At 31.9% G+C, this 20,325-nt stretch overlaps 1 protein-coding gene across 2 annotated transcripts in view; it reads left to right on the forward strand.

Moving 5' to 3' along the window:
- The window catches only part of LOC135139299 (cationic amino acid transporter 2-like), a 59,177-nt gene that overhangs the window by 14,632 nt on the left and 24,220 nt on the right, over nucleotides 1–20,325 (forward strand). The window contains exons 1-2 of one of the 2 annotated variants that reach the window (XM_064069482.1): nucleotides 11,037–11,063; nucleotides 11,125–11,350. In XM_064069482.1, coding sequence (XP_063925552.1) covers nucleotides 11,043–11,063; nucleotides 11,125–11,350 — 247 coding nt within the window. In that variant the 5' untranslated portion in view covers nucleotides 11,037–11,042. Of the gene's footprint in view, nucleotides 1–11,036; nucleotides 11,064–11,124; nucleotides 11,351–20,325 lie in introns of those variants that run through there. The other variant, XM_064069483.1, reaches the window with a different exon arrangement.

Below are 20,325 nucleotides of genomic sequence, written 5' to 3' on the forward strand. Positions count from 1 at the left end.
TCACGATAAATTATTCTACCGAGGGTTGTAAAAATATTAATTTTATTGCCCAAGATTTACACTTAAACATAATCGGCACATTCTAGGGCAAAACGGACCTGCCAAGCCCGCCTCGCGTTAGATCCAACAATGAAAAAGTGAAGAAATGACACATGTGGGAACAGAAAAAGATGATACATTTGTCTGAAAAATAAAGATATAAAACAGTAACAAATATGCGATTTATGCGAGAGAAATGTATGTATTGAACGCCCGATTAGTCGATTACAGAACTAATTTGTGCCAATTGAAAAAATTAATCATTATGTAACACGCAATTATTATTTTCTAAAAATAATAACATACCTTAAACAAATATTTTTACTATTAAAATTACTCTTATTTAATAACACAAATACAACCAGGGGGCCTACCGGACCCGGGTTGCTCAGGTACACAAATAAAATGCATTGCCCCGACAAGCGTAAAACGCAGTGAATAGTGAATTGTGGTTTATGGTTTTTAAAATACCTTCTTACCATGGCTTAGATTTATTACCCCTCAGGATTATATTTAAAGATGTATAAGTACTGAAGGCTACAATGTAGGAAATGATGGTATTTAAAATATGAAAATTTCCGTGACAGAACGCTATTAGTAGACCTCTTACCTCTATTTTTGTTTATGTGACCAAAATCACCAACATGAAGTATCAGAAATGACTACTAGTATAACTCAACTAATAACTACTGAAAAAAAGTGAAATAAAAAAATGTATCTGTATCTGGGCCATTAATTTTGTATTTAGATACAGATACCAGATAACCAAAAATGTATCTAGATACATTATTTAGATACAAGTATCTAGATACTGCCCAACACTGATCATAGCAACACTTCATCCATGTTAGTTCAGAATCGTTCTAATTTTGGACCCTTTTATAGTTGCACTGTAAATATTTCTTGTTGTTACGATTTCAAACATGTTAATAAAATTATTGAGTGATTTGTATTGGTATATTTAAATTTACTGATTAAGAAAAGGGTCAATATTTTAATAATTCCTCCATGTTTCATTTGAGGAATAAAACATTGTTTAATCAACGTTAACGTTCAAAAAAGGAGGATCAAATATAATAGATTTTGTTTATGCAACTGTTTTCCGAGACAAAAATTCAATATTATTAACAAGTAAGATAAAATTCCCACATGTGAAGTAATGTAATGTAATGATGGATACTACTAATACATCTAATAATAATATGCTTTTTCAGGTTAAATGAGCTTTTAATATGGGTTCATCTTATTCTTAATTTTATGTAAAAGTTACTACTGTAAGATAAAACGATCATACATGACCGAAATGGCATTATAAGCTCCTGGGGTCAGTATCACTCGCGCTAACGAGCGTGATCTTTACATTATCACTCGTTTATAAGTTATAATATATCATTTCTTTCATTTGTAATACTAAACACTATTATTTACCATTACATGTTATATGTTATTTTTACGGGAAGGACATTAGTTTTTTGCGTCATCTCATTCATCTCTGTCTTTTTGATGACTTCGAAAATAATTTATGCTAATGTATTAGTTAAAAAATTTGTACTTCAAAGCAAATTCTGAAAAAAATCTGTTTCAATTATTTTAAATATCAGTACCAGTGTACCACTCAAACTTTAATTGTATTATACATCTAATATATAAAAATGGATGTTGGTATATATATATATATATCTGTGATCGATAGTCTCCGAAATCGTTTGACCGATCACCATGAAATTTGGCACATGTAAGTGGTTTTTCATGGAGAAGGTTTTTGTGGTATCCGCTTTGCTGTAACTAGCCACTAGATGGCGCTACAGCACATCAACTTCTACACCGTTCAACCGATTCTGATAAAAATTGGTACACGTTGGCATTTGACTATGGAGAATATTTTCGCCCTATCCATTTTGCTGTAACTCGCCACTAGATGGCGCTGCAACACATCAACTTCTGTACCAATCAACCGATCCTCATGAAAATTGGTACACGTTGGCATTTGACTATGGAGAATATTTTCACCCTATCCATTTTGCTGTAACTCGCCACTAGATGGCGCTGCAACACATCAACTTCTGTACCAATCAACCGATCCTCATGAAAATTGATATACGTTGGTATTTGACCATGGAGAATATTTTCGCGTTATCGATTTTGCTGTAACTTGCCACTAGATGGCACTGCAGCACATCAGCCTCTCTGTTAAAGTATTGTGAACTTAGAGAATCAGCGGCACCCATATATCGAATACTACTATATTGCTATCAGGCCTCAAAAGAGTCCGAAAACACAACGGCAAAGCAATATATCGGACCTCTTTTTCTCTCTATAGTACCAAACAGTACTGCTCATATACTCGTTCTTGCTTGATTTTTAGTCGATAACGTGACTAGATGTGTTTTGACATTTCATACGTTCGCTTCTATTTTGTGTACGTGCGCACAGACCCTCGGTACTTTTCTAGACAGAAAACAATATCTCCCGTCTCCCTTTGTCCGTGAACACCGTTTCTATGTTACTTCTGAAGAGTTAGCAAGTATTAGATATATGGCGGCACCAATGACAGCATTGTTTTCGTTGGTATTACAACAAAAATCGTATTGACCGCAAAATAAAATCATTAGTGATGTTCACTGTCTACAATCCTCAGTAATAACAAAGAGTGAATTACTAGAGATTATTGAAAATGCCATCCAAAAAATCAAACTGATTCCGCGCATTCCAATGGTTCCTACTGATTTGCCCTTTACATTCAAACGACTACAGTTTCCTGTGCGTCTTGCTTTCGCGATGGCAATCAACAAAACCCAAGGGCAGTCTCTGCGCGTTGCCGGATTAAATTTAGGAAATCCATGTTTTTCGCATGGTCAACTGTATGTTGCTTGCTCCAGAGTAGGAATTCCAAAAACTCTGTACGTCTATACACCAAATCGAAAAACCAAAAATATTGTTTACCCACTAGCGTTACGATAGATGTTAGTATTGATTAAAATGTGTTCAAGTTGTTTCAGTTATAGTGGACCAAAAGCTATAAGGTTATATGGCCATCATAAAATTATCCCATTGTGTCGAAATTAAGTTGTTTACAATAGAAAAGGTTTTAGGGTCGTAAATAACGTGTCCAATGGAGCTCGACCGGCTGTTGTGGTTTCGTTCAGGGACGGCTTTCACTAAATATGTAAATCCACCACTCCATTATTTCTTTACTACCTGCAGCCGCTGAGGGTTCCGAAATCACCACTCGCTTTGAAAGCCGGCCCTGTTAAATATGAGCAAGAAATGTTGAGAAGACGATTTATTGCCAACCGGGTAAGCTTAGTGCGAACCACACAAAGGGGGTACTTATTTGCGGTCAACTACTTTTATAATGGTCATATAACCTTATACCTTTTGGACTAGCATATATAGCGCATACAATAGTCAAAAATTTTGTTCATTCACGTGAATTACTAATACAAAAATGTGTACATTGTGTATACTAATGAAAATAAATGGAATAGCATCAATATGAGTTATCTTATTATTCAGTTTTCTACAACGCATTCTGCGCTCCAGACCATACATTTATATCCACATATATACAAAGTAAATATATACACAAGCAGGACAACGTCTGCCGGGTTCCGCTAGTATAATATATAATTAATTAAAGAGTGTGAACGAGCTGTATTGTTCGATTGTATTGAAAAATTCCGTTATATCTGACAGGTAATAATGAAGACCCTATAAAGAATAGCCTTGATTTTTCAATAACTGCTTTAAGATAAACATCCACACTAGCTAGACAACTAAGGTCAGAAGCAATCATACCGGACGTGCTCTTTGTACACTAAGACAATTCAATCCAGTTGTGAAACAAATACTAATGTTTACAAACTGAAAATCAAAATAATAACGTTATAGCCTACCTACGTACCATGTAAAGTCTTTGCCATTTCTACTGAAACAACACATGTTGATTGTAAATTTGGCAATGTTCATATTTAGATCATTTTTCCAATTAAAAGCTGTTCTAAATCAACCATAAGTTATTACCAATTGATAAATTTCAAACAAAATCGGCAGGTAGTGTTTCAATAGAAATAGCAAAGACAATACATGCGGTCAGTTTTTTCGTGTGGATGTTAATTAACCAAACCACTGCATTTCGTGTCAAATTTTGACTAAAAACCAAAATATTCAGAACATTTTGCTCGACTGTGGTTCAATTAATAATTTTAGTCCTGTTTTGAGGCGACAAACTCATTCAAATCAAAACAAATTTCTACGTGACGTTCTTCCGATGTATAAGCAAGCAATTGCAAGTGTTTGTTTATACATCGGAAAAAAGCTTGTTATTACTGCTAGGAGGCCATTTTTTCCCGTTGGTTATCTGCTTTAAATATATTTTAAATTGTCCGTACTTGTGCAGTTTGCAAGAATAAGAATAAAATATTATCTACAACCGCCGGCAAACTAAACTAGACGTTAAAATTACATATTTGTTGTTTGTACGCAATTATTCAATTGTACATGCAATTGTAAATTATATAAACATCGTTATTTTTAACTTTAATAAAGCATTTCTTACGATTCAATTTATTTTGCGTTTCAGTTAAATACTTTAGATATTAACAATAACTTCAATTAGATTTTCATCGACGGTAAACTGGATAATTTTTCAATCACCATAAATTTTACGAAAAGCCAAAGTTTTGTCGTGGAAACTGTATCTATTGTAATTTTATTGATGTGTTCATTAATAAAAAAATGTTTCCTGGATCAGTTTCCACGACGACGTCTTTAGATGAATTTGTTCCACAATTTTACAAAATTGAACTGAAGCACATTTTAACAGTTATCAGTAACACAAATTGATATTATCACGGTAGTGGTCACCATGACGTATCTGCACCAAAGTAGGCGACTGCGGCAAGCTAAAACAATGGTGTTGACAGAATTTTGAGTAGTGTAATCAATTTTCGAAACGATCCGTGCCTCAGAATTTTGTATTTGTAATAAATTGTGGTACGCGTAAACTGTACAGGTTTCTCAGGAGAAAAAGTACAATGCTTCTTATCGTTTAGTATGTGGTTAAATGATATTGAGGAGTTATAATAAATTATTATTAATACTATTATTATGCTAAAAGCTACACAAAACCATATTATTATATTACTGTGTATATAGAAAAATAGTATATTACATATCGAGGGTGGTAAAAAACTAATTACGAACGAAGAATGAAGTATAAGATGAGTTCGTAATTAGTTGATCACTAGAGTTGTGTCATATATTTTTTCTACGACCTAATTTTCTTAATCAATTTTTTTTTTTGAAAAAATTTATTAAAAAAATTAACCATTATAAAAACTATAGGTATACAACTAGGTATACTTGTCCAAAAGGTATAAGGTTATATGACCATCATAAAAGTAGTTGACCGCAAATAAATACCCCCTTTGTGTGGTTCGCACTAAGCTTACCGGTTGGCAATAAATCGTCTTCTAAACATTTCTTGCTCACATTTAACAGGGCCGGCTTTCAAAGCGAGTAGTTATTTCGGAACCCGCAGCGGTTTCAGGTAGTAAAGAAATAATGGAGTGGTGGATTTTGATATTTAGTGAAAGCCGCCCCTGAACGAAACCACAACAGCCGGTCGAGCTGCAGTGGACACCTTATTTACGACCCTAAAACCTTTTCTATTGTAAACAACAATGGGATGATTTTATGATGGCCATATAACCTTATAGCTCTTGGTCCACTATATTATACTAATATTGTAACACAAAACGAATTAATTGTTAGGTAATACCTATTTTTTTAAATAGGCCCAATTACAAGTCGAGAACTATTTTTGTCAAACTTTCTATTTTGATCCATTGAAAAAAAAATTGGTATTACAAAGATAGGCTAAATTTTATAATTAATTATTATTATTTATATTAGTAGTAAAATTTGCAACAATTTTTTATCACCAAAAGTGTCCGTAATTTTTGTAATAATGCCAACGAGACTGACACGGTTGAAGAAGGTGTATACAAAAAGTTTCGTCTATATTGTTGGTTGTAGAAGTGGAAGTGGCAGATTCTGAATTTGAACTACTACTGTTGCGTTGAGACGTTATCGTTGTTGAGAGGTTATTTCAGGACTACCGGGAATTTTACGGGAATAAGAGGATGTGGATGGTGTAGGTTTCAAAGATAATGTTTCTGAAGTATTTAACGCTGCGTATCTAATTAATGCCAACTACCTGCCTTGTTACTCTTCCTTTCTGATAATTCAGTAAAAATTGTGTGAATTGAATTTGGGCACGAAGATTGAAGTATTTTCTATGAGTTTGGTAAAACGATCCCTAAATAATGAAAGATCTAGATATTTTTGTTTTGCTGTCACGTCTTTTCGCAACAAATATTTTTCCAGTGTACTTTATGTCATTTTCTTTTTAATTTTTCAATTCTTGTCGCCAACAAGTACCAGAAATAGGAATTATGAGTACTACCTATAAAGCAAGGGAGAGTTATTCGAAAATAAAATAGTGAACATTGTTTGTGATTATTTAGAATTGGTTCGAAGGACCAAAATTAACACTGCGACCGTTTTAGTTGGGATTTATTCCAGAACTCGAGCTACAAATTGTGTGTACCGGTACCGACTAAATGGGGTGGGTGGGACACACCCCCACCTCTCACAACCCCAGGTACCTGCTAAAAATGATTGGATATGGAATTTCCAACAAATATTTTAACCTACTTTTGTAAATAAATGAACTAGATCAGGAATTTCTTTTATAAACTTATTTATATCTGCTGCTGTAAGTATTTTTGACTTTTTGCTGTTATATCCAGAAGATTGCCTTTTTAGAAATGCTTGAAGTTTAATATGTATAACATAATGACGATGGCTTGAATTTTACCAAAATATGCCATGAGAATGATCTCTGAAAATGATGTAACCTTGTTTTGGATCGCCGGTTCATGAATTTCTGATTTGTATTGTATTGAACTTTGTATCTCTTTTTGGAATTTTTAGGTAAGAGATTATTGCGAGCAGCGGCTGCTAGAGCAGTTATTTCAGGGAGAGTTAGTTCTAAACACTGTGAATCACTTTCTGAAGACATTTCAACTTCCATTTTTTTGTAAAAGCAAATATTTTTTGTTTATAGTTGTTGCTCTGGAAAGCATTCAAACATGCACGTAGTATACATATATATACCTATTACGTACTGCCATTGCATGTCAGTGTGTGTAACTATGGATTTACTGTGAGGATAAACAGTTTGTAATTCACACATTACTATGTGGGAGTAGAAACATGTAATTTTTATAATATTATGCATGAAGGATAAAGATAAATGGTACAAAAATGACAGCCATGAAACAACACTGGTATCCACATTCCCGTCCTTTGCTATTTACTTAAAATATCATACCTATTATGTACTATCTATAATTTTGTTTAGTAAAATTTCGTCCGTTGTTTTTAAACCGTCGGAAAAGTTGCACTCAAATTTGTCGAATATTCAGAAAATATAAAAAAAAAATTGGTCCAATGTTGTGCTTCGTCAGAACTTTCATCGCTACTGAAATACAATGAAACATTTCCAGCATTTTCGAAAAATTATAAAATTTGATTTTGCGGACTTTATTTTTTATGAGAACTTCTATAAATTGAAATAAACATGTATGTGACGTTAAATCACAAGTAAAAACATCACATTTTGCACATTTTAGATAGGCTTTATTAGGCAAAATTTTGAGGTGACTCATTTATCTTTGAGGGGGCATAGTAAATATATTTTGATTCAAAATTTGTCATGGTTATGATAACCTTAAAACATCTCAAAGTATTCGGTTTTACAGATTCAAAATTAAATTGCAAAATGTTGTTATATAATTTTGCTTTTTTTTTCAAAAAATCTGAACGTTTCAGGCAAAAACTCAACATGGATTTATACAATCTAAAACCCATTTACTGTGTACAATTTTGAGGTGTAGTGCAATATCACATTGTCAATGGGGAAGATTAGACAATGTTTGGTTAGCGTTTTACCATCTACATGATAATCATAATACACATATAAAATTTGACAGCAAGCGATTAAGAAATATTTACAATTTTTACAAGCTAATGCAATTTGATTCGATTTTCGTCGCATTTATTCGGATCCTTTCGGCACAATAGTCACGCGTATTGGTCGAACATAAGCACCGCAAGAAACTTGCGTCGGTTACGGAGCCACTTCCGGGTGTGGAGTTGTAAATGCATGTTAACAAAACCTGATGAACTTTCTTCCGTTGCGTCATCCGGGTCCGTTTGCGTATGCGGAATAGCTATAAATCCAGCTTAATGCTTTGAAATCTTGCAGACGTTGTAAGATTATCGTGAGCATAATAAATTTTTAATCAAAATGTTTTTGTTTATCTTCTCCAAAAAAATTATGACGCAATCTCAAAATTTTTGCCGAATAAATCCTACCTAAAATGTGCAAAATATGATGGTGATGAGTCTATACTTGCAATTTATTACTGCATCATATTTTCATAATTGCTTATACAGGGGAATAAAAAAAAAAATGAATAAGTCAACTTATTTTGTTGATTAAATCAGGAACTGCAAAGCCGAATGCTTTGAAGTCTTGCAGACGTTTTAAAGCGATCGTAAGCATGTGAATTTTTGATCAAAATATATCGGTTTATCCCCACAAAAAACTGATGACGAATAAAAAGTTCTATTGCTGTGGTGCACAAATAATAATTATTAATTACTAATGCTGCAAAAAGTTTACGACGTAGTATTTTAAAAATATAATTGTTTTTCATTGCATTGCAGTACGTTATACGGGGGTTTTCGGAGCCCCAGAAAAATAATTAAAAAATCTTTAGTTGTAGATTACAAATAAAAGTATTTTTATAAAAGTAGCGTCTTTGACTTACTTTCGGAAGTAATGACTAGGACTGGAATCCACCTTTTTACTTCCCGAGCGTAAATTAAGAAATTTTTGTAATGGAGTTCATCGGGCGACTAGTAGTTTGTATATTTTCTTGATGTGTCAGGATCCCTAGAGTGTAAAAAAATAGGTTTCCCGTTTCCGTCGTCTTTGTTGATATTTCTTAGACATATAATCTACGAAACTACCGCACCGATTGTTGTCAAATTTTATACGTGTATTATGAATATCATGTAGATGGTAAAACTTGTGGGTAAAACGCTAACCAAAAATTAGCTAATCATCCACACCAACAACGTGATGACCTGACTTCACAATTGCCCTTTGTTTTAATTTGTGTACAATAGCATAGTCCTACACGTGTAGTTTATGAATCCGTGTTGAGTTTTTACTTGAAACATCCAGGTTTTTGGGAAAAATCAAAATTATATAACAACATTTTGCAATTTATTTTTGAATCTGCAACACCGGATGCTATGAAATCTTGGAAACGTTTCAAAGTTGTCATAAGCATAGTAATTTTTTAATCAAAATATGTCTGCTTATCCACACCCTCAAAAAAATTAATGACGTAATCTCAAAATTTTGCAGAATAAATCCTTTCGAAAATGTACAAAATATGATCAGACTGTACTTGTCATTGCATTCATATTTTCTATAATTGCTTATGCAGGGTAACTCAAAAAAAAAATTAATGTGTCAGTTTATTTTATTGATTAAATCAGAAACGGTTTTCTCCATTTTGCCGAACATTTGGGAATAGAATACTATTATTATTAGTATTACACTGCACTTAACCAAGTTGGTATATAGTTGTCCCAGTCTGACTCCGTTTTTATAGCACTGCAATCTCACTTACTGCAAGCATTAGGAACTCTATTGAAAATATAAATAGTCCTGCCATAAATCATCTTAAGAATTGGTCTGTTGATGGTTTATGACCGCTGGATGACTTGCGGCAAGGCCTATTGTGGAAGACTTAACTTCTTCACAATACGATGCAGTCGTAAAAACGAACCAACTCTTGGAACACTATACGAGTCCTTGAAAAATTGTTCATAGGATTTCATCACAAAATTATTGCAAAAATGCTTCTTTACATTTACTTTAAGATTACATACATATTTTTATTTTAACTTATAGAAATCCGCATATAAAATAAATTCGTAAAAGCAAATGTTATATTTTTTTAAGAAAGCTGATTGAGGGAAGTTCCGTCGAAATAACCTTCGATCCATTTTTTTATTTGTAGCAGAACTCTTCTATTATTTAATATAAAATGATAGTATATTATTACAAAAAATCACTTTTCCCAGAATAAAATATATTAACTTTTCTAAGTTTATAAAAACCTTAGCTGTATATATTTAGTTTTAATAAAATATCTAGTAATTCCGCAAGTAAACATTGCATTTTACTCTTCATCGTTTTATGTGATAACATATTTGTACCTTGGCTGATTAAGAAACGATTGAATGAAGATGTATTACTTTCAAGTGACAACAGTCCCGCGACAATTCTTATCAAAACTCATTGTATTAAAATTTGGCGTTAAACATCCACTTTAGTTCAAATTACACTGAACTAATTTACGATAAGAAAAAAAAGAATCTACTTTGTTGCCTCGAAAGGTGTTTTTTCAAATGAAAAAAGGCAGATAAAGCGGTAGCGATAATAAATTCTTATGATTCTTATGAATGACCAGCCATGTTTTTCTGACATCCGCATTGTCACTGTCAATTTAAGATAAACGTTACCGAGATTACTGTTTTTCTCTGAAACAGTCTGAAATAAAACAAATTATTTAAAAGTGTGTTTTTCGATAGACAGTAACCTAGTTAATATAACGAATTACTTACTACGAAATAGATACCGACAATAAAATCAATCCAAGTCTGTTTTCCGGTCCGAGTGTGACAACACCGGATTATACTAAAAAAAAGCAAAGTTGTTCAAAATTTGTTCATCCTTTATCTTGCAACATATTTTTGCATTGGTTACTGATTTATCTGAGATTTTTGATAAGATTATCCCGATATAAAACACTTATAGCTCATTTCTTTTTAATTGTACACCAGCTTTCACAATGACAGGTGAAAAAACTCAAGTTCGTGTTCATATACGCTTTTTCTTGACTTTCGTTTCTCTACCTTGTTTCTCGTTTCCAGATGACGAAAAAGTTCTTTGCCTCTTTAACTCGCAAAAAAACTCTCGATGCCGAAGAAACCAGCGAACTTGCTCGAGTTTTGTCTTTGCTGGACCTTTCGGCTTTGGGTGTTGGGTCCACGTTGGGTCTTGGCGTTTACGTGCTAGCTGGATCCGTAGCAAAAAATATATCGGGGCCTGCCGTTTGCATTTCTTTCCTGGTCGCAGCCGTCGCTTCTGCTGTTGCAGGTAAGGTAAGCTAGGGGTCATTCATTTGTACTTTCAGTTTCTTCCATATTTGGAACGGTAAAGTTGTCATTAAAATAGTTTAAATAGGAACTGGTGCACATGTAGATAAATCTGTAGATAACCAAGTCTCGTTTGCAAAATTCTCTGCACGTTTCTAAATTATTAATTATAATCGTTAGACGTTAGAAGATAAGAGTGATTTTATAGATAATTATCAAATATGTGGGTTAAGTGACCGCAAACCCGCTTAACGGTAGACGAAACGTTGATCTTTTTGTAATACTTTTTATCTAGATGATTATTTAGTTATTGTGGGATCTAACAATAAGTGGTATGCGACGTAAGTTTGTCCTAAATGCCTCGATAAATTGCCCTTGTGATCAGAATTTTTAATTTTATGACGTTATTCTTCAAGGTAATGTTGCCAAATTTAAGGTGTGAATTTAACTGAATTGTTATTTAGATAGGGTTTGAATAACATCTTTAATATTTTAATGTTCCAAATGTTACAACGACTAGCTGTATTTTGTTACTGCTATTTCAGCCTTTCGGTTGCTAAATTTCGAAACATTTTTGCTTTTAAAACTAAAAAATTCATGTCTACTTTGACTTAATACCATCAAAAACTTGTTAAACACCCCTTACGTTGAGCATTAATTCACTATCAGGAGGATGTTTTGTACAATAAAATGTCTCTAAACTGACTCTTATTTCAAAATTTCTGAAAAAGAAATGTGAGTAATTTTGATTTATTTAAAAAATATCATGTACGAGTAGATAATGAAACGTTAAACAAAATTTGTTCACTTATTACTCTCACCAAAAACACGATTTCATCCTCAAATTTTGTAAGTAAATCGTATTCAAAATATGTATGTATAATTTTAGAAAAATATTTCAAATTTTACAACAAAATTTTACCGTTTAGATATCTTAGGAATGACTCTAGTGAATTTTTGCATATGCTTTAAGTTTTGGTTGTAAATGCCATTTTTTCTTAAACTCTCATATTCAGGTAACATTATCCTTATTACTTGGAAAATTTCGACAAGCAAAATTTTATTATGGTGGGGAAATTTTGAGACGATTTCTCATGGTGGTAAATTATACTACGAAATGGTAAATGCGTTATTAATGATTTTTTTAAAGCATATGATGTTTCCTACGTCACATAAGATGTTAACCGTAATGATTTGACGTTCATTGTTTGAGATATCGCGTCAGTTAAAAAAAATTCTGATATAACTTGTAATTATAAAAACTCCCTATTTAGCGAACATGTAACAATTTGTTTTTGGAATAAATTGAAGTAAATAAATCCAATGCAAACCATACCATCAGAACGTATGAACTGAAAAACAACGAAGAAATATAGTTTCTAAAAAAATACGAAAATCATAAATAAATTAAATGAAATTTAAAATCAGTAGATGTGCAGTGATAAAAATTCTGTGATAAAAGTTGCAGGCCTTTTCAACAGGAAGTTTCGAAATTGTTTGTGTCAAATGTGTTGTCCATTTTTTAATCTTTGATCTTTAATTAGTTTTTTATATATAAGATGATGCATTAAAGGTTAAAGTTTGATGTACCTAATGATAATGATAAAATGCACGTATTACTTTGTCTTGTAGATATCAGTCATAATTATACAAAAGGATATGTAAAAAACGTAGTAGAGGTACTCTATCTTATCAGTCATAATTAAAATTGTCCTTATGTTATAATAACGACCATTTTATTGGACAATAATTTTATTAAATACTCATATCTCATTTTTTGATTAGTTCATATATTGTAAAATCGTATGTTATACTCGAATGTTTAATTGATTTTAACCACTTTTACATATATTAAGTATTCATCTAATATTAATTCTTAAAGTTAATTTAAGTGTTTTATAAAATTTATTTTATGAATTATTGAAATACATAGTACCAAACAACAACCTGGAAAGAAAAACTCAACAGGTTTTGTATTTATATGTATACTGAGTAACAAAAAAGTGGCGCACTAGAAAAAAGTGGGGTTACGTGTTACTGTGTGGCAGTTATTTGTTTCCATTTCTTTCGGTCTGTGACTACACTTTTACAGTTTTCCACTCCTTTTGTTTTCAGATCTTCCTGCACCTTCTCTAGCCATTTCTTTCTTGGGCGTCCTCTTCTTCGTTTCTCACCCTTCCTCCTTCTAATACTCTTTTTGCTATTCTTTGTCCTGAAATTCTAGATATGTGGCCTAACCATCTGATTCTTTGCGCTCGAATTTTTTGTGTGATCCTCAGTCTTCTATACAGGTTCATGACTTCCTGGTTTGTCCTTCTTCTCCATTCTCCTTCTGTACTTTTGATTCCTCCGAAAATTTTTCTCCGTATTTTTCTTTCCCATGTTTCTAATTTCGTTTCGTCTTGTTTATTCACTGTCCATGTTTCATTTACGTACGTTACCACTGGTCTTATGATTGTTTCGTACATTCGTATTTTTGGTTTTCGCGGTATATTTTTTCTCTGCATTATTGATGTTAAGAGAACCCATTGCTCTGCTGCCTTTTAGCATTCTTTTTTCTATTTTCTTTGCTTCTTTGGCTTTACTTATTATTGTGGCTCCTAGGTAAATAAATTAATTTACTTTTTCTATCTTGTATTTTTTCTATCTGTTTTTAATTTAATATACTCGTATCTATCTTCTCTTACGTCATCTGTATTCATTTCCATGTATTTCGTCTTCTGCTCCTATTTTCAGTAGTTCTGCAGGTATTCCATTTTCTCCGGGGCTTTTATGACTTTTCATTTCTTGTATCATTCTACTCACTTCTTGTCTGATTGGTTCTTCTATTTTTTTTTGTTTTTCACTGGTTTCTTGTCTTCTTGTTTTCACTACTTTTGGCTGTTGTTCTTCCCCCGTTCTTGTCATTTAGTACGTCTTCAAAATATTCCGCCCATCTGTATAGTTTTTCTACTGTGTCTCCAATCAGTTGTCCCTCTTTACTTCTTCTGTATACCGTTCTCGGGCTCGTGGTCTATCTTGTCTTCCTGACTTCTTGGTAGAAGTTTTGTATCTCTTTATTTTGGTAGTGTTTTTCTATTGCATCCATTTTTTTTCCAAATGTTCTCTCTTTTTCCTTCTGCATATTTGTTTGGCTATTTTCCTTTTTTCTTCATAATATTTTATTGCTTCCTTTGTTGGTTTTTGATCTTTTCCTATTTTTGCAATGTTTCTACTTATCAAGGCCAATCTTCCCTTCTACTTCTTCGTTCGGTGTTATCCATGTATTTCTTTGCTGTTGCTACCATTTCTGTTTTAATTTGGCTCCATTCATCTTCTATTGTTTCGTGTGTTGTATCTTTATTTTCTAGTCTTTTATTTAATTATATCTCAATTTGTTGTGTTATTTTCTTGGCATTTAGTATCTCAACATTGACTCGTTTTCTTTCTTTTTAGTTTTCTATTGGTTGGTAGTTTTTCTTTTATTTTTGCTATAACTATATTTTGCTTTTTTCTTTATATACATAGTATTCTTTGAACAACACGATGCTCAAAAACATGTTTTTAATTTCTTGTAAAGAAATACGTATTTTGCAGTTCAGCTCCAGCTCCTTGGTTCACGGCTAATAAAAAAAAACACCTCAATTGAGATAGGACGGGTGGGGGGGGGGTGTTACATTTGCCTTTGTTTTAATATACAGTATGTCCCCAGATTGAGTTCACAAGAGGAAAAAAAACTGTATTTTCTATTTTACAAAAAAATGACGTAGGAATAACATTTTTTGCTTAGTTCAAAACGAATAAATCTGCAATTAAAACTTCAATATTCCTGGTCTGTACTCTTAAAATTATTTTTTTCATATTTCTAAGTTCTTGGTTACTTTTAGTTTTTTTCGATTTTAGGGACACAGCCTGATAATATTAAAATTTTAATTGCAGATTTATTCGTTTTGAATTAAGCAAAAAATGTTATTCCTATGTCATTTTTTTGTAAAATAGAAAATACAGTTTTTTTCCCTCTTGTGAACTCAATCCGGGGACATACTGTATGTAGACTTCTTTTCACTCACAGGAAACTTGAAACATATTTAAAATGAAAAAATGTACCATTTTAGCCATGTTCTAAGTTTCTTGTTGTGAATAGATGGCTACATATATTAAGAAAAAAAAAGGCAAAATATAAGCCCCGCCCACCCGCCCTATCTCACTTGTGATGATTTTTTTATTCGTCGTGAGCCAAGAGGGCGGAGCTTAATTACAAAATACTTATTTCTATACAAGAAGTAAAAGACATGTTTTTCAGTATCGCGTTGTTCAAAGAATATTAAGAAAAAGACAGGCCAAAAATTAAGCCCCACCCATCACAAGCTTAATTGTGATAAATTTTTCATTCGTTGTCAGACCGAGGGGCGGAACCTACTTGCAAAATCGATGCTTTCCTACAAAAATTTACCATTTCAGACATGTTTTATTAAGTTTCTTGTTGTTGAAATAAGTCTACACATATTAAGAAAAAAAGGCAAAATGTTGTAAATTTTAAACGAATTTCATAATTACGTATATTGATGTATGCTATTCCCAATGTCTGGAAATAAAGGAATTGGTTTACGAGATTTCGTGTATATTTTACGACTTCAAATTTTGGTTATTCATTAGTCATTTCACGATATATGATATATCGAAATTTATCATTTAATTTTCAAAATGGTAAAATTCAGCTCCGATGAGACGTTTAAAAGTATATTTTATGTGCGGGTCAAAAACGTTCATTGAGAGAAGCAACCAACCGCAACACGTTCTGGTTTCGCTCAATCAGTCTTACAGATATACATAGGTATTATAAACACAGGTTTCATTTTAAATATAAAAACATAATGTAGGTTTATTTTTGAAGATACCTACCGTTAGAAGCTGTAATTTTATAATTAGTATTTCAGCATTACGTAATAGGACATACAAAAGGAACCAGGATAAGTAAAAAAACGTATTAACAATGTATTTAATTGCTTTGGATCGTAGAGATTTTGTAATCATTTTTTTGTAACTAAGTATTTTGTAAACACAGGAAAGTTTTCAGGTGGTTTAAGAAAATTAAAAATGGTAGTCTCACGCTTGTTGTTGCTATGTTTAGTTGTTATTTTTAATTTAGTATTTTAGCGTAATTATATCAGAGTGTGCTTGGCCGAGCACAAGGACATTTTTTAGAGAGGACGTGTAGAAGTATTTAGTAATTATGGTGTGAATTATCTGGTGTATAAATAATAAAATTACTAGCCTTATTAAAGAAGTTTACATAGATGTTCACAAAATTTGAAAAAAAAAATGGTACAAGAAAACCTGCAATAAAATTTTCCCATCCAAATATCACCAAATTTAACCAACATTAGATTCTCTTTCAACAATATGATCAATGAAATATACAAATAAATCGATACTATTTTCTGTGGAGTTTAAGTCGCGCCTTACAAGCGTGATAAGAAGATGATTACATTTCATTTTGACAATTAGTATGCCTTCATAAAATTTTACATATTTTGCCAACCTGACAAAAAAAATCGCGCTCATTAACAGTTATCCGTTATTTCCACAATTGTTAATTGTCTTCGGATCGTTGTTCATCCAGTGCCTCTTTGAGAAACAAAAAGGAAAAAAAATCGCAGGGTACAAGTCAGAATTATAAGATTGAAGTAGATTTTCAGGGGTTTTCCAGCCCAATTTGTGTAGTTTATCCCTCTTCAACTGCACAGTGTCTGATGTTTTCACTTATACGCAGATCTGACTTGTATACGTAATACGTAATACATCAGTGTACCAATTTTACCATTACTAGGTTGCCTGAGAACTTGTTTGATCTACAGACCAGAGCGCATTCAGGCCAATATCGACTCTAATAAGCGATTTGATTTATAAGACGACTTTCGTTAGAGCTGATCTCACTGATACGCATTCACTGCAAGGAACTATAACTGGTTTCGACCATCTGGTCGGACTTTACAACGAATAAGTGAACATCTTAACGATTTCATACATAATGTTCCCGAATAACAAAATTTACATTTCAGATTGTATTATCAAATGATAAAACGCTTACCAAAATTTGTCTTCTCATCCCCACCAACAATGAAATGACGTAACCTCCAAATTTTACAATAGTTGATGTTACTTAAATTTTATATCTTCCGTTCATGGATTTTTTGAAAAAAAAAAATGCTTGTTAAATCGTTAGTCAAAATCTATCGGTTCATACTCCCCAGGAATCGATGATCTCATCTTACAAGTTTGTGGAATAAATGTTATTTAAGCGTTAAAAAGTAGCATAGTACTGAACTTGTGGTTTATGAATACGCGTTGAATTTTTATCCTTGATATTGGGATTTTTCGGCTTTTCGATATTTCAATTCTTCAGTATTTCAATTTTGGGATTTTTCAATTTTTTCATTCTTCAAATTTTCTATTTCTCAATGTTTCAGTTTTACGATTTCTCAATTTTTCTCCTCCTCAATTTTACGATTTTTAAATATTTCATTTTTCAGTTTTTTACAATTTTGACCTTTCTAAATTTTCAGTTCTTCAATTTTTCGAGTTTTAAGTTTTCGATTTTTCGAAATTGCTTTTTTGCTTTTTCGATTTCTAAATTTTTCACTTTTTTAATTTTTTGTTAATTTTTGAATTTCTTTCAATTCTGGGATTTTGAATTTCCCAATTCTTCAGTTTTTTTAGTATTTCGAATCTTGGATATTTCGATTTTTCGACTTCTGGACTTTTGTTTTATTGGATTTTCAGTTTTTCGTTTTTAAAATTTTAGATTTTTTAATTTTTCGACTGTTTAATATTTCGATTTCTCAACCTTTCAACTTTCCGATACTTTAATTTTTCAATTTTTAAAAATCTAGATTTTTTGATTTCTCGTTTTTTCAGTCCTTCTATATTTCAATTTTTCAATTAAAAAATATATCGCCTTTCCAATTTTTTTTTTTTAAATATTTCAGTTTTTCAATTTTTCAAATTTTTAATCTCTCAATTTTTGGATATTTCTTTCAGCTTTGGGATTTTTCGATATTTCAGTATTTTGATTCTTCTTCTTTCTGACTTCTTTCTTGACTTCTGGATTTTTTGATTCCTCGATTTTGTACATTTTGAATTCTCAGTTTTTCGTTTTTAACTTTAGATTTTTCAATTTTTCGACTTTTTAGACTTAGATTTCTCAATTTTTCAACTTTTTGATATTTTAATTTTTCAAATTTTAAAATTTTTGATTTTCTCTTTTCTAGAGCTTTCAATTCTTCTTCTTCTTTTCGGAGTTTTTTAATGTTCGATTTTTCAAATTTTTGATGTCTCGATATATCGAGATTCAGAGACTCCGATTTTTTGATTGTTCAATTTCTGGATATACCAATTTTGCAATTTTTAACTTTTCCATTTTTCGATTTTGACCTATTTCGGTTTCTTCTTTTTTGACTTCTTTACTTTTAGATATGTCTACTTCTCTATCCATTTAAATTTTGGAGTTTCGATTTCTTGATTTTTCAATTTTTCAATATATCAATTTATCAATGTTTTAAATTGTAGATTTTTCGATTTACCAATTTTTTAATTTTGAACTTTTTGATTTTGGCCTATTTCGGTTTCTCAATTTTCTCGACTTTTCGACTTCTTTAGTTCTGGATCCATTGATTTTTGCTTCCCGAGCGTAAGCAAAGGAAGTATTGTAATCGAGTCCGTCGGTCGACTCTCTACTTTTACGTTTTCTCGATCTTTCATGACCCCTAGAAGACGAAGAAATAGGTCTCCCATTTCCGTCTGTCTGTCCGTCTGTCCGTCTGTCCGTCCGTCTGTCTGTCCGTCTGCCGTCCCGGATTTTTATTAGACAGATAATCTCCGAAAGTACTCGACCGATTGTTGTGAAATTTTGTACCTATATTAAGAATATCATGTAGATTGTAGATGGTAAAACGCTAACCAAAATTTGTCTAATCATCCCCACCACTAATGCGATGACGTCACTTCAAAATTGTACATAGTAAATGGGTTTTCAATTGTATAAAATAACATAGTCCTACACATGTAGTTTACAACTCTGAATCGACTTTTCACCCGAAACGTCCAGATTTTTGGAAAAAAAATCAAAATTATAAAACAACATTTTGAAATTTAATTTTTAATCTGCTAACCAGAATGCTTTGAAATGTTGCAGATGTTTTAAGGCTATAAAGAGCATCATAAATCTTTAGTCAAAAAATATTTGCTTATCCCCTCCAAAAACTTGATGACGTCAGCTCAAAAGTTTGTGGAATAAATCATATCTAAAATGTACAAAATATGATGAGTCTGTACTTGTGATCTATCACTCCATTCATATTTTTTGGATTTGCATATACAGGGTAACTCAAAAAAATTAATGAATGCGTAAATATATTTTATTGATTTAATCAGGAACTACAAAACCGAATGCTCTGAAATCTTGCAGATGTTTTAAGGTCATAAAGAGCATAATAAATGTTTAGTCAAAATATATTTGCTTATCCCCTCCAAAAACTTGATGACGTTAGCTCGAAAATTTGCCGAATAAATCATATCCAAAATGTACAAAATATGATCAGTCTGTACTTGTGATCTATCACTCCATTCATATTTTTTGGATTTGCATATACAGGGTGATTCAAGAAAATAAATGAAAGCGTAAATTTATTTTACTGATTTACTCAGGAACTACAAAACCGAATGCTTCGAAATCTTGAAGATATTTTAAAATTATCATAAGCATGGTAAATTTTTGATCAAAACGTATTTGGTCGTCCCCCCTAAAAAATTTATGACGTCACCACAAAATTTTGCTGAATAAATCCTATCTAAAATGTACAAAATATGGTGAGTCTCTTCTTGTGATTTATCATTCCATTCAAATTTTTTCGATTTGCATATACAGGGTGACTCAAAAAAATTAATGAATGCGTAAATTTATTTTATTGATTTAATCAGGAACTACAAAACCGAATG

The sequence above is a fragment of the Zophobas morio genome, unplaced genomic scaffold (assembly GCF_036711695.1).
Source record: "Zophobas morio isolate AGI-343-1 ecotype UQ-CSIRO unplaced genomic scaffold, CSIRO_AGI_Zmor_V1 ptg000031l, whole genome shotgun sequence".
NCBI lineage: Eukaryota > Metazoa > Arthropoda > Insecta > Coleoptera > Tenebrionidae > Zophobas > Zophobas morio.